At 33.3% G+C, this 16,045-nt stretch overlaps 1 protein-coding gene across 1 annotated transcript in view; it reads right to left on the reverse strand.

Annotated features, from left to right (window-relative positions):
- LOC127561821 (24-hydroxycholesterol 7-alpha-hydroxylase) overlaps window positions 1–16,045 on the reverse strand; it is a 125,687-nt gene that overhangs the window by 47,942 nt on the left and 61,700 nt on the right. The window contains exon 9 of the mRNA XM_051997095.1: window positions 4,832–4,965. Within this exon, the coding sequence (XP_051853055.1) occupies window positions 4,832–4,965 (134 nt within the window). The remainder of the gene's footprint in view (window positions 1–4,831; window positions 4,966–16,045) is intronic.

Consider the following 16,045-nt stretch of genomic DNA (forward strand, 5'->3'; position numbering starts at 1 on the left):
GCTGTGCCCATGAAGCAAAAGCTATCCCAGTTCTTTCCAAGACAAGAAAAGCTTTGATTATGGACCCAGCTATAGTTATTCAAAAGATAATCTAGCTAGATTTGGAAATGTTAATTCCCTAAAAGACTGGATTATGAACATTCCTTCAGAAAGAGACTACCAGCTCAGAAAAACCTATTTCAGGAGCGTAGCAACTACCTTCTTGAGTATTTGACAAATGGAGCAGTGAGAAGAACTGAATCTCACTCAAACAGATAAGATTTTTTCTTAAAGTAGGAGAGGTATTTAATAAGGACTAGCCAGTTCATAATTTGCACAAAAACTTCTAGATCAAAGTAAACAAGCAAATCTAACAAAATTTATACATATATATGTATATACATAAACATATTCACACACATATATCTTCCTCTTGCATATATGTGTTTACACATATACATACATACATTTATGTATTAAAAATATAAATTTTAACAAAATAGTTGGCCAAAGATGGTTACATATCCCTGTAACCCATATTGCTATGGAGGCTGGTAGAGAATAGGTGAATCTCTTGATTTCAGGAGTTATGAGTTGCACCGGGCTAATGCTGACCAGACATTTCCATTAAGTTCAGCAAAAATATGGTAGCCTGGAGAAGGGGAGCATCTAGGTTGCCTTAGGAGGAATAAACAGGTCCAATGGGAAACAGAGCTGTCTTTAAGTTTCTCTGCCAATTGCATTGGAATCTGGCCTGTGAATGGACACTATACTGACAGCCTGAAAAAGATGAGGTGAATTAATCCAAAAAAACCATAGGCAAATAAATCAATAAACAAATACATATATAATTGAATGAATGGTCTCCCTTGCTAAGGTTTGTGTAGAGGACTCTTTAGCTCCTCCTAAGGTTTAGAAGAAAAGTGTCCTCTTATATATTTGCAGTTTTATTGCATATCATATGCTCCATACTTTAATCCCAGAGAAGTGCCTAATAAGATACTAAAACTGGATATCTTTATTGGAGAGTTCTAGGTATAGAGTCAGGAAAACTCATCCTCTTGAATTCAAGAATGGCCTTAGACATTTTGTAGTTGTGTGACCCTGGGCATGTCACTTAACCATGTTTGCCTCAGTTTAAACATCTGTAAAATGATCTGGAGAAGGAAAAGGCAAATCATGTTAATATCTTTGCCAAGAAAACCCCAAGTGGGTTTATGAAGAGTAGGTCATGACTGAAAAATAACTGAACAACAACAAAACTGTTTTTAGGTAAGAAAGTCTCTGTGACTAAGTTATAGAATCAAATGTATAAAATTATAAAAATATAAAAAATGTATAGAATTCCTGGACACCCATAATATTTCAATCAAAGGTATATACTAGATGTGAACAACGTAGATAATAAAGTTGGAAAAAAAACTAAGTATAATATAATAAAAGTATATTGAGATTGGTTGAAATAATTAAATATAACTCTGGGTACTTAGACCCAGATACTCATTAGAACCATACTGGTCACAGCTTCTATAGTAAAGCTTTGGGAGCACTTTGAGAATGTAGACTCTTTTTAATTGTATCAAAAACAAGCAAGAGGGAGAAGAATGAGCTCAAAGAGAATATAACACTCCCCATAAACCATCTCTCCTCCCCATCTTGCATTGTTCATCTCATTGGAGAAGATGGACTAGTAGCAAAGTACTAAATATCCAGTTAGCTCTAAAGATTGTGGCTCAATCTTTAGAGAGTTAGACTTTGAGTAAATAAGACCTGAGTTCAAACCCTCCCATAGACTTAGCCGAGTGGTCCTGGAAAAGGTGTTTAACTTCTCTGTGCCACAGTTTTCTCATCTATAAAATGAGGATAATGAGAGCACCTGCTTTTCAAAGTTGTCTTGGGAATAAAATATGTCTATAATTTCTAAACTTAAAATTTTATATAAGTGCTAGTTATTGTTTGTTTATCATCATCATCATCATCATCATCATCATCATCATCATCATCATCGATTAAACAATACATCTGGCCTGAACTAATAAAATAAAAAGAAGGTTCAAATTCAAGAGTCTTAAAAAAAAACAGGAACTACATCTACCTAAAGGGAATCTAATGATACTCCATAAGAAAAAGACTTCTAATCAAGAACTGTCACATAGCTCTTTGGGCATTAGCACTTGGTCTTTAAGCTTATATCCATTTTCCCTTGGAGAATGAAAGTAATTGTAGAAAATTGTGTCCCAGATTTTTTAGAATTTTAAAAATTTTATTTATTTAAGTAATTGTTTCTACTATATTACTTTAGTAACAATCATTTTCTAAAAAAAAAAAAGCTAGTTAACTCTGAATAGGTAATGTCAATTGATCAATGAGGAACATAGAAGTTGGCATTTTTAAGTGACAGCACAAGCAAATGCACCAGCCACTCATGATGACTCCTTAGAACTCTGAGGGAAGAGTTGTTTAACTATATCCTAGCATCCTGGTCTGCCAGTATGAGTTAGAATTGGAAAGTAGGCCTAGAAGTAGCTCCATAAATCATCCATTTTAAATAGAAATCTATCCCATTCCTTATAAAAAGATAGTACCTCAATTCAACATTACATAACATCACCCATCCCTTTCCCAAGATTTGACTAGAACTGAGAGATCAGGAGGCATTATCTTTCTCATCTTTCTACCCCCTACCACCTACCAACATGCATAAGGTGATGTTGTTTCAGATGATGACAGTATTAAGCAATCTCCTCAAAGCTGGTCACCAGGGGTTAGAAGGTTTGTTTATTTGTTTTGGCAACTCACAAAACTATCTACTTAAGTATAAGGAAAGAATATGTCTGCTTTGACATATATGCACATGCTATCCATAAAAATACAATAATGACTGTTTTCATAATAATTCACAGTACTAGTGCTGTACTCCCTGTACAGAGCCTTGTCTACTCACCAGTTTTTTTTCAAAATAGGCTCTTTATATTCAAATAGTTTTCTTTATTCAATAATAAAAAGAGAAAATGAATTGTTTAAAAATGACACAAAAAATAAGCACCAGTGTTTATGTAAGCTCAGCTGGAAAATTCTGCCCCAAATATTTATTGGTCTCACATATATTACATATGGGAGAAGGAATTATTGGTCAGGTATGAGTCAGATGGGAGCAACGAGGTGGTAGTGAACAGGGTACTCCAGGACTTTGCCAAGAAAATTGCAAATGGGGTCATGGAAAGTTAGAAACGACTAACATGACTGAACAACAAGTTGGATGAGGTGGTCTCTTGCATTTCTGATGAGGTGGTCTCTTGCATTTCTCTCAACTCATTCAGTTTTCTGTAATATCATCCCTGTCTGACCTGATGAGGTTATTGTAAGATAATATGTGTAAAGTGGGCTGTAAATATTAAAACATTATGTAAATGCCAGTTGATATGTACTTTTTCAACAATACAAAACTAGAAATTAAAGTGAATGTCCATTGCTGAGGGAATGATTGAAAAATTATGATATACAAATGCCAGAGAATATTGTTATGACTTAAATATGAGAAAATAAATAAATAAATATAAGGAATTCAGGAAAACCTGGGAGGACTTATATAAACTGATGTATAATGAAGCAAGCAGAACCACAACAATTTACTGAGTGACTATAGTGATGTCAAAAGTCCAAAGTCTGTCACATTAAATGTAATGATCATCTTGTCCCAGAGGACATATCAAAACTATTCCCACTTCTTTGCAAATGTGATTAATTTCAGGTTTGGAATTCTGCATATGTTTCCAGAGGCAGACACTATGTTGGTTGGTTTTGCTTAACTATGCGGGTACTGGTGCTAATCACTGTCAATACATTCCTATTCTGATATTTAAAAAGACACACTTTGTAACCAAAAAAAAAACCCCAAAACAAAAAACCCAAACATTGTAAAGCACATAATAAGTGTTCAATAAATGCTTTTTAGTCAGGATTTAGGAGTTGATGACCACCCTTCAGTTACTTCATCTTTAAAACAGAGGTAACACTACTTTACTGCATAGACTATTGTGAGGATCAAGTTAAATAACCTATGTAAAAATATTCTACAATCAATTATTTTTGTTAATTCATTCCAGTATGTCTGTCTGAATCTGTCTCTTTCCATTTTAGAATTGAGAGACATGATTATTTCTCTATTATATTAATGACCAATTATTGAATTAAGACTAAGGTTTTTCCCCTTTACATTTCCTCATTCAAAAATTAGCCCCTGAAGGTTATCCAGCCAAGCCTTTGAAGGGCCAGGTATATGATAGGATGAAAGAATGGGCCAGATGCACCTACATGTGGACACTTTGATAGAAAAGGTAGAGATTCTAGTGTAGGGGAAGTGGTGACTTCCTGCCTATCATATTTAATTAGATAGGCCTGGATAGAAGTGAATTCTCCCTTTTGTCTAGATTTCCCCTAAAGAGGGAGGGGCCTGGTATACACAAATTTTGTTGTTCAAGACTAAGTGATCAGAGCCATCCCAAACCCTTACTGGAATAAACCCAATTTCATTACAATATTCATTGTCTCATTAACCAGTCAGAATTAATTTCTACTCTCAGGCACTTAACAAGGGTATATAACTGCTGAGTAGGTTCCATGAGGGGTCTTTTACTTTATGAGAGTCAGTCAAATGACCATCCTTTTGTTAATTATTCACCAGCCATAATAAAATGATTAATTACCCAGAAATTAATGAGAAAATTCTCAAACTTTTTATATATCATAGAACATAGGGCCAAAAGAGATGCTGCAAGTATAAAATCTGAAATATTTTCTCACAGAATACTTATTAGTATAATAATAATAATATAAGCAAATAAAAACTCACCAAAATTTTCACTGGTTCAATCACCTTTCTTGCAATTATACCAGGGGAAACTAAGCGAATGGCTTCCAAAACACACCATTTAAGTAGTGGAAGTTTTTTCAGGTCATTTTCTGACATTTCAATTTCATTTTTACCTGTGAAAAAAAGTAAAAAGGTCACAAAGATCACAAGAAAAGCAAATTTTTATAAACTTAACAACACCTGAGGATAAATCCTGCTTCAAATAAATATATTTTAATAGTGTTTTTGTTGTTCAGTCATTTTCAGTATAACTTTGCGATTCTATTTGGATTTTATTAGAAAAGATACTGCAGTGGTTTTCCATTTCTCTCTCTAGATTTTAACATTGGCTATATGCCAAATTAAATAAAAATTCAACCTTTTCTTTATTCAGTTCCTCAAGTAGCTCACAATCAAAAAGAGCCTAAAGATTTGGAAAGCAATTTACATATATTATCTCATTCAATACTGACAGCAACACATGAAGGCAAGGGGGATTAATGTACCTGTTTTACAGATGAGGATATTGTAGTTGGAGAATTTAAGTAAATTGCCTCAAGTTACAAAGGTCATAAAAGTGTTAAGGCAGAATTTGAATCTAGGTCTTCTTGATTTCAAGATCAGCTTTGTATCCAGTGTGCCAGTCATAGAATAATGTAATATTATTCTAAACAAGCTACAAATGAAGTGGTTGGCCAAGACAGAAATGAAACAAATACTGGACCTATCCTTGTGAAATCATATTGTGAGCTAGATAGATCATCTTTAGTATGACTCAAATCTCCTGTCTATAAGATCACTAGAATGTAGTCAATTAGAAATGTGTTCAGAGATGAATTGTTTCTTCTGTTTTTTTCTGGCTTCTTCCACCATCCTAGTAAGGGTTAACAAGACTGGCAACAGCAGCATAAAGAGGGTAAAAAAGACTTCTGCTTCTCTCTTGTCACCATTTCACCCCGCCTTTTCCCTGAATACTCTATCATTCCTTTCAGAAGGTCCAAAAATAGCACCAAGAAATCATTAAATGACACACTCATTCCATCTGGAATGTCACCTTTGAATGAAGGTGCTCAGATGCTTTCTTGACTTGGGGCCCATGTATTATTTAATACTTATAATGTCAGCTACTTGAAAGAAGGAGTAGGATCAAGCCTCCTAAAACCCTCAGGTCCCTTCAGTCAAAATAAAGTAGAAATCTGGGGCAATGACGCAGGTAACAGGCTAGAAATGCTGGGGTTTTGACCTGGATTATTGGTTCAGCTGCCTCACTTTCAATCTTATTTTGGCCAAGAAGTTCAACAAAACTTAAATTTATTAAATAAGAATTATCAATTTTACTCACTAGTCAACAATGCTGGGAGTTAGAGAATACAAATGGGGAGTGGGAGGTGAAGTGGAAATAGGCTCATTTTTCCTTTTAGCTAAAAGAGGATATGTGCCCATAGGTAGAACTTTGCAACCTCACTCTATTTAAGTGGGCAAGATCATAGGGCTAAAGATTAGAGAGAACAGGAGCTTGAGAGTATATGGAATCCAGTGTTCTCACTTCACAAATGTGGAAACTGAAGCCCAGAGAGATTAAATATCCTGTTCAGAGTCACACAGCTAGTGTCTAAGGGAGAAATTCAAATACAGGTTTTCTTGACTCTAAGTCACTGAGGTCAAACTCCACCTACCTGCATTTTCCCCTGCCACTAAAAGGATGGGATAAGGCAGGAGAACATTTCCTAGAAGTCTCTGTCTGTGAACAAGCAAACAGTTCCTAAAATCCAGAACAGGCTATCACTGGATAAACCTGTGTATGTGGATTTGTGCTTCTATCAGAAGAATCCCAGAAGCACTTATCCACTGAGAGATAACAAGTCCATTATCAAAATTCTAGTACCAACTGATTTCCAAAGTTACAGACATAGATCCCATTTCTAATGCTTTAGCCTCTATCTCATTTGCTTTAAGTCAGGTGCTTCTTTTAAATTTATTTTTATTTTGTTAATATTTTCCAATTATGTGTAAACTTTTTCAACAATCATTTTTGAAAATTCTGAGGTCCAAATTCTTTTCCTTCTACCTTCTTCTCCTTAGAAAGCAAGCAATATGTATCAATTATACAAATGAAGTCAAGCAAAATATAGTTTCATATTAGCCATGTTGTAAAAGAAAAGACTTAAAAAAATAAAGTTTTAAAAAGTGTGCTTCAATCTGCATTCAGATCATCAGTTCTCTTTCTGGAGAATTTTTTTTTTTCTGTCATGGATCTTTCAGAAGAAAAAAAAAAGAATGATCTCTATTGATCACGTCAGATAAATCTTTCTTTTCTTTCTTTCTTTCTTTCTTTTTTTTGGAGAAGTAATTGGAATTAAGTGACCAGGATCACACAGCTAGTAACTGTTAGGCATTTGAGACCATATTTGAACTCAGTAAGTTCTACTTATTAGAGGCCAGAATTATACCTATTGTATCATCTAGCTGCCCCCTCAGCTATTTCTTTCACAGATGATCATTCTTATAGTATTGCTGTTTCTGTATAAAATATTCTGTAAGTTCTGGTCACCTCACTTTGATTCAATTCATATAAGACTTCTCAGGATTTTCTGAAACCATTCTGCTCAGTGTTTCTTGGAACACAACAGTATTCCATCACAATCACATACCATAACTTGTTCAGCCATTTCCTAACTGATGAGCATCTCTTCAATTTCCTACTCTTGGCCACTAGAAAAAAAAAAGCTGACATAAATATTTTTGTACAAATAAATCTTTTCTCCTTTTCTTTGATCTTTTTGGGATACAGACCTAGTAGTGATATTGCTGGGTCAGTGGGTATACAGTTTTATAGTCCTTTGGACTTAGTTCCAAGTTGTTCTCCAGAATGGAGTAATTCACAACTCTACCAACAGTGCATTGGTGTCCTTTTTCCCAAATCTCCTTCAGCATTTATCTTTTTCTTTTATATTAGTCAACCTGATAGGTGTGACATAGTATCTCAGTATTTTTTAATTTGTATTTCACCAATCAATAATGATTTAGAGCATTTTTATATGACTATTGATATCTCTGATTTTTGCTGAAAACTTCTTGCTTACCTTCTTTGACCATTTATAACAAGAATGCTTATATATAAAAAATACATATATTATATATATATGGTTAAGTTTTCTAAATATTTGAAAATGAGACTTTTATCATAGTTATCATAGTAACTTGTTATAAACATTTCCCCCAGTTTCTACTTTTCCTTCTAATTTTGGTTACACTAGTTTTTTTATGTGCAAAAGCTTTTGAATTTTATGTAATCTAAATTATCTATTTGTTTCCCATGATCCTCTCTATTTCTTATTTGGTCATGTATTTTTTCCTTAACTATAGATCTGACAGATATGTCTAAATCATTTATCCATTTTGACTTTATGTTGGTCTATAATGTGAGTTGTTGGTCTATGTCTAGTTTCAGCCAAACTGCTTTCCAGTTTTCACAATAACTTTTGTTATATATTGAGTTCTTAACCCAAGCTTGCATCTTTGAACTTATCAAAAATTACTGTGGTCATTTAGTACTTTGTATTATGTATGTATATTCATGTGCATATATACCTATTATGTATCTATGGGCAGCCAGGTGGCACACTAGATAGAGTCAAAATGGGCCTGGAATCAGAAAGATTCTACTTACAATGATCATCTTGAGTTCAAATCTGACCTCAGATACTTACTAACTGTGTGACTTTGGACAGGTCTTTACCTCAATTTATTCATCTGTAAAATGAACTGGAGAAAGAAATGACATACAGTTCAATATTTTTGCCAAATATACCCCAAATGAGGTCATGGAAAGTCAGATATGACTGAAAAACAATAGACAACAAAAAAGGTGTATTTCACCTATTACACTTATTTCTTAGCCAGTATCAGATAATTTATAGTACCACTTTGTAGTACAAATTATCACTCTGTTACATAATTTGAAATATGGAACAGTGAGGCTGCCTTCCTTTACTTTTTTTTTGTCTATTCCCTCAATAATTCTTGACTTTTTGCTTTTCCATATGAATTTTTTTAACTCTATAAAACAATTATTTGTTAGTTTGATTGATATGTAATTGAATAAGTAAATTAACTTGGGTAAAATTGTCATTTTTATTATATTGGCTTAACCTGCTCATGAGCAATTAATACTTTCCCAATTGATTGATCTGTCTTTATTTGTATGACAAGTGTTTAAACACATTACTGAGTTTGATTTGGCAGGTAAACTCCCAAGTATTTTATTTTGTCTGCATTTATTTGAAATGGAATTTCTTCATCTCCTGCTGCTAGATTTTATTGGCAGTATATAGAAGCACTCCTGATTTATGTGGGTTTATTTTATAGCATTCAAATTTCCTAAAATTGTTCATTGTTTCAACTGGTTTTTTAATTGAGTTCCTTAAGTATACCATCATATCATCTGCAGAGAGGGATAATTTTATTTTCTCATTACCAATTTATATTTCTTCCATTGTTTTTTTCTTGTCTTACTGCTATAGCTAGCATTTCTAATATAGTATTGAATAATAGCAATGACAACAGATATTCTTGTTTCATCCTTGATCTTACAAGGAAGGCTTCAAGCTTTTCCCTGTTCCAGATAATGCATGCTCTTGGTTTTAGATAAATGCTACCTTTCACCTTAAGAAAAGTTCCCTTTATTCTGGTATTTTCTAAGAATTTTTAGGTATTGTATTTAGTCAAATGCTTTTTCTGAATCTATTGATATAATTATATGATTTTTGTTGTTTTTGTTGTTGATATGGACAATTGTGCTGATAGTTTTCCTAATATTGAATCAGATCTTCATTCCTGGTATAAATTCCACCTGATTATAGCATATATTTTTGTTCTATACACTAAAATCTCACTATAGATATTTTATTCAATTTTTAAATCAATTTTTATTAAGGGAATTGATCTATATTTTCTTTCTTTGTTTTTGCTTATTATATTTTAAGTATCAAAACCATAATTATGTCATAAAAGGAAGTTGGTTGAACTCCTTTCCCTATTTTTTGTAACATTTTTATCATATTGGGATTAATTGTCTTTAAATAGTTAGCAGAGTTCACTTGTAAATTCATCTGTTTTGGGTGGGGGAGTGAAGCCAAGATGGCAGAGGAGATGTAACATAGCTGAAATCTTACAACATTCACCTCCAAATAACTTTAAGATAACTCCTCAAATAAAATTTTAGGGCAGAACCAATAGTCAGACATTTTCCCAGCCTAATACAACTGAGCATATTGGTGGAAGAGTTCTGGAAACCTTTGTGGAGGCCAGCTTGAAGTGCAGCAGACAGTAGCAGCAGTAGCAACATGCTTTGGAGGCAAGCTGCAACAGTATAAGCAACCATTCCAGGAGTTTTCAGTCCAAAAATTATGATAAAGGGGTCAGACAATTGGTCAGAAAGAAATAGCAGGGGATCATTTATTGGCACTGGATACAGATAGTGCTGATCGACAACTCTTTTGCCCATATGCAGTTCTGGGTAAAGAGAAGCATTTCTGATCACAAGGGATCAGAGATCGTGATTCTAATTCTAGGACAAAGAAGCAAGCTAGCACTTGTAAAGAGCAGGTCATTCTAGAGTAAAGGCCAAAGTGCAAATCAGGTGATCAGTGATCACACTTCTCCCTGAATCACTCTACCTTGGAATCCCCAAAACTTGTAGACCCTCAGAACTAGTCCTGGGGAAAAAACACGATTTGATGGATTTAGAAAAATAGAGAAATACCTGGATCGTACCAGACCTAAAACTATATTATAAAGCAGTAGTTATCAAAAACATTTGGTACTGGTTAAGAAATAGATCAGTGGATCAGAGGAATAGGTCAGATTCACAAAATACAGTAGTCAATGATCTACATTGTAATCGCGTGTTTGATAAAGCCAAAGACTACAATAGTTTTGGGGATTAAAACTCACTATTTGACAAAAATTGCTAATAAAACTGGAAAAAAGTATGGCAAAAACTGGGCATTGAACAACATCAAACACCTTATGCCAAGATAAGGTTTAAATTGGTTCATGAATAGACTATTTTCAGATGAAAAAATTAAAACCATTTCTAATTGTATGAAAAAAAATTATCTAAATCACTATTGATCCGATAAATGCAAATTAAGACTACTATGAGGTACCACTACAGATCTTTCATATTGGCTAAAATGATAGGAAAAAATAGTGACAAATATTGGAGGGAATGTAGGAAAACTGGGACACTGATACATTTCATTGTTGGTGAAGTGAACTGACCCAATCATTCTGGAGAGCAATTTGGAATTATGCTCAAAGGACTATTAAACTGTGCATACTCTTTTGTCCAGCTGTATTTCTATTAGACTTATATCTGAAAAAGACCATAAAAAAGGGGAAAGGATCCACATGTCAAAAAATGTTTGTAGTGACCCTTTTTGTAGTGTCAAGGAACTGAAAACTGAGTAACTAAAGAAGTTATGGTATATGAATTTATGAAATATTATTGTTCTATTAGAAATGATCAGCAGGATGATTTCAGAAAGGCCTGGAGAGACTTACATGAACTGATGCTAAGTGAATTGAATAGAACAAAAAGAACATTGTATATATCAACAACAAGTTTATATGGCAATCAATTCTGATGGACATGACTCTTTTCAACAAAGAGGTGACTTAGACCAATTCCAATAGACTTGTGATGGAGAGAGCCATCTGCATCCAGAAAGATAACTATTGGCACTGAATGTGCATCACAATATCGTTTTCTTTACCTTTTTTGTTGTTGTTTGCTTGCTTTTTGTTTTTTTTCTCATGTTTTTCCTTTTTAGTCTGATTTTTTTCTTGTGTAGCACCATAAATGTGGAAATATATATAGAAGAATTATACATGTTTAACATTTCTTGGATTACTTACTGTCTAGAGAAGGAGGGGGGAAAAGAGGGAAAAATTGGAATATAAGGTTTTGCAAGAGTAAATATTGAAAATTATCTTTGCATGTATTTTGAAAATAAAAAGATATTATTTAAAAATTGGTACATAATCAACCAAGTGGTCAATTAAAAAAAAATTTAAAGTCAAAAAAGTAAAAGAAATGGGTTCATGATTCAGACAAAGAATAATACTATAAAGAAAAGTAGGAGAACAAATATACCTCTCAGATCTATGGAGAAGAAAGAAATTATAAAAGAAGATCTAGAAAATATTATAAAATGCAAAGTGAATAATTTTGATTATATTAATTTAAATTTTTTGTACAAATGAAATCAATGCAGCCAAGGTTAGAAGAGAAATAGAAAACTGGAAAAACAATGTATATCCAATGTTTCTGATAAAGACCTCATTTTAAAAATATATTAGAGAATTGACTCAAATTTATAAGAATATAAACCATTCCCCAATTGATAAATAGCCAAAGAATATGAACAGGCAATTTTCAAATGAAGAAATTAAAGCCATTTCTAGTCATATGAAAAAATGCTCTAAATCATTATTGATTAGAAAAATATAAATTGAAACAACTCTGAAGCAGCACTTCAAACCTCTTAGAGCAGCTAAAATGACAGGAAAAATAATGATAAATGTTGGAGAGGATGTGGGAAAACTGGGACACTGATCCATTGTTTGTGGAGTTATGAACTTATCCAACCATTCTAGAGAGCAATTTGGAACTATGCCCAAAGGGCTATCAAACTGTGCATATCCTTTGATCCAGCAGTGTTTCTACTAGGTCTGTATTCAAAAAAGATCATAAAAAGGGAAAAGGACTCATATGTACAAAAATGTTTGTAGCAGCTTTTTTTGTAATAGTAAGGAACTGGAAACTGAGCCCATCAGTTGGGGAATGGTTGAATAAGATATGGTATAAAAATGTAATAGAATACTATTGTTCTATAAGAAACAATGATTTCAGAAAAGCCTGGAATGACTTACATGAACTGATGCTAAGTGAAGTAAAACCAATAGAACACTGTGCATAGCACAAGCACTTTATGTGATGATCAACTTTGATGGATTTGGCTCTTTTCAACAATGAGGTAATTCAAGGAAATTTTAATAGACTTTGGATGGAAAGAGCCATCTGCATCCAGAGAAAGAACTATGGAGACTGAATATGGAGCACAAAATAATATTTTGACTTTTGCTGCTATGGTTGTTTCTTTGCTTGGTTTTTTTCTTTCTTTCTCATTTTTCCCCTTTTGACCTGGTTTTTCTTGCACAGCATGATATATGTGGAAATATGTTTAGAAGATTGCACATGTATAACCTATATTGGATTACTTGCTATCTAGGGAGGGAGAATGTGGGAAGGGAGGGAGAAAAATTTGGAACAAGGTTTTGCAAGGGTGGATGCAAACTGTCTTTGCATGTATTTTGAAAAATAAAAATCACTGTTTAAAAAAATTACCAATGGATAAGTGGAAGCTAATGACTCCATGAGACATCAAGTAACAACACAATATAATCAAAAGAATGGGAAAAATGAAAGAAGCATACAATGTGAAAAATATCATTAAAAGAACTATTCACTTGGAAACTAGATTGAGGAAAGATAATTTAAGAACTATTGGACTAACTGAAAACCATGGTAAAAAGATGATAGGCATTATTTTTCAAGAAACTATGAAGGAAAACTGCCCTCATAGTTTAGATCCAGAGCATAAAATAAAAATTCAAAGAACCCACTGATAATTCATCTCCTGAAAGAGATCTTAAAATGAAAATTTCCAGAAATATTATAGCCAAATTCCAGAACTCCCAGGTGAAAAGAAAAAAAATACTGCTAGTAGCCACAAAGAAACAATTCAAATATTGTGGAGCCATAGTCACAACCCCACAAAATTTAGCAGCTTCCATGTTAAAGAAGTAGAGAGCTTGGAATATGATATTCCTGAGGGTGAAGAAGCTAGGATTACAAACAAGAATAATCTTCCAGTAAAACTGAAAAAAATCCTTCAGAGAAAAAAAAATAGATATTTAATGATATAAAAGACTTTCAAGCATTTCTGATGAAAAGGCTAGAGTTGTATAGAAAATTTGATATTCAAACATAAGACTCAAGAGAAGTTTCAAAAGGTAAACATAAAAGAGTAGCCATAAGAGACTCAATTAAGTTAACTGTTCATATTCCTATATGAGAAGATATTACATGTAACTAAGAACTTTGTTGTTATTATGGCATTTGGGAGTATACATAGAAAAAAGGCATAAGTGTGAATTCATTATGATGTGATGATCTCCAAAAAAAGTGAAAAGGTGAGGAAAAAAAGCATTAGAGAAGGGGGAAGGCAGAGGTAGAAAGAGGAAAATTTCCACACAGAAAAGAGGCATATAAGAAAGCTTTTATAGTGAAGGGGGAGAGGAATAGGTCATGGATAAAGTTTGAGTCTCACTCTCACACCAAGGTACTAGTCTTTTCTGAACACACTCTCTACACCCCACTCTTTGGGATAATGCCTCCTACAAGTGACACCAGAAAAAGCTTCATGTAGCTTGTGAGAACTTTGCTTTACTCTGAAGGAAGCTTAGGGACTCACTAAACACCAAAAATCCCCATGTTTGTTTCACATCACTCTAATGCAACTGCAATATTAAGAATAACAAGGTCTCTCAGATATGTTCTTAGTCACTCGCCAAGACCTAGACATTTGTATCCTTTCCACAAACAATTAGTAAACACTACCATGTGACCATCATGGGGTTAGTTACTTAGGAATGCAAAAACAGATCAACTCAGGCTGTTCTTAGAAATCTTATAATCTACTGATGGGAGGGATGCAGTAAGGATGGAGAAGACAGGTACACAAATTTATAGTGTACTATATACTATTTGATAAGAAATTTTAGGGAGATGTCACTCTCAATTTTGAAGGAGTAGAGCAAGGACAGTTAAGAGATTTCATTAGGAGATGGTACCTGAGTTAAGCCTCAAAGGAAAGAAGAAATTATTGCAACATATGACTATGGGGAAGGAGTTCATTATGGGCATGGGAAGCAGCAGAAACAAGGAAAAGATGAAGAGATGAAATGATAAAAAAGCACATATTATGTATTTTTGATGATTGTGAAATGACACTGAATAATATTTTATACTATAATCTGTACATTAATCAGACTCACAAAATAATTACTTAATCCTCACTGAATCTTGTCATGTTGTTGCAGTCTTAGGGCATACAAAATGGCATTATGGTACAGAAAAAAAGCTTAGATAAAATTCATCATTTAAAAAAAAATCTAGTCTTCTTTTGGAGGATTTTTCAAGAACTCTTGTTGACTACTAGAATTGTGTGAATTTAAAAAATCAATATTTTGTACTGTATAGCAATTAAAATAAGCATTGTGCCTAAGATATTATGTAACATAAAACTAATGGATTTGTGGTAAGACTGAACATATTGAAAATAAAATGCATTTTGTCTCCCTAAAATCTAATTTTAAGAGAGAAAAACTTAAAGGAAGCTATGGTGGATTTTCCAAATATCTTTGAGCAAATGCTTCTTTTTATTATGACTTTTAGAAATGGTTTGGTAACGACTGTGCATATTTCAATGCACATCTGAGGTCTGGGCCTTTAATGTTTTGTGTCTAAAATTAGAAAGCTCAGCTTGAAAGAAAGCCAAGGTAATCATGAAAAAGGCTATAGCCTAAAAGAGATCAGGCCCAGGATGGAATACAGACCAGGAAGAAACTGTGGATGATGAGTATGGGTAAAGAAACCATCTGTTTAACTCCTGGCAGAAATACAATAAAGCTCAAAGTCTTATGTTGGAAGAAGCATACAATAGAAAACAAATAAGACTGTAACATTAGGAATAATAAAAAATTGTGTCTGGAATATTATGAATAGTTCTCATAATCAGTGTATTTAAAAATAATATTCCACCTTTGTATAGCACTTGACAGTTTTTCAAAGCTTTTTAATATATCATCTCATTTCATCCTTTTAATGATGCTTATAAAGAGAGCAGGTATTATTATCCATTTTACAAATAGGGAGAATGAAGCTTAGAGATATTATGACTTTTCTCATATCACACAGTTATTAAGGGATGGGGTCCATACCAAAATCCAAGTTCTCTCCCTCTCAGGTAAGTGGAAGCTCCACTTTGTTGCTGTACCTTTGAACTGACTTTGCCTCATGCCTAGAATATTCTTCCTCGTCATCCCTATCTCTTGTAACTCCTGGCTTCTTTTAAGTTTCAGCTC

Source organism: Antechinus flavipes, chromosome 4, assembly GCF_016432865.1.
Source record: "Antechinus flavipes isolate AdamAnt ecotype Samford, QLD, Australia chromosome 4, AdamAnt_v2, whole genome shotgun sequence".
Lineage (NCBI taxonomy): Eukaryota > Metazoa > Chordata > Mammalia > Dasyuromorphia > Dasyuridae > Antechinus > Antechinus flavipes.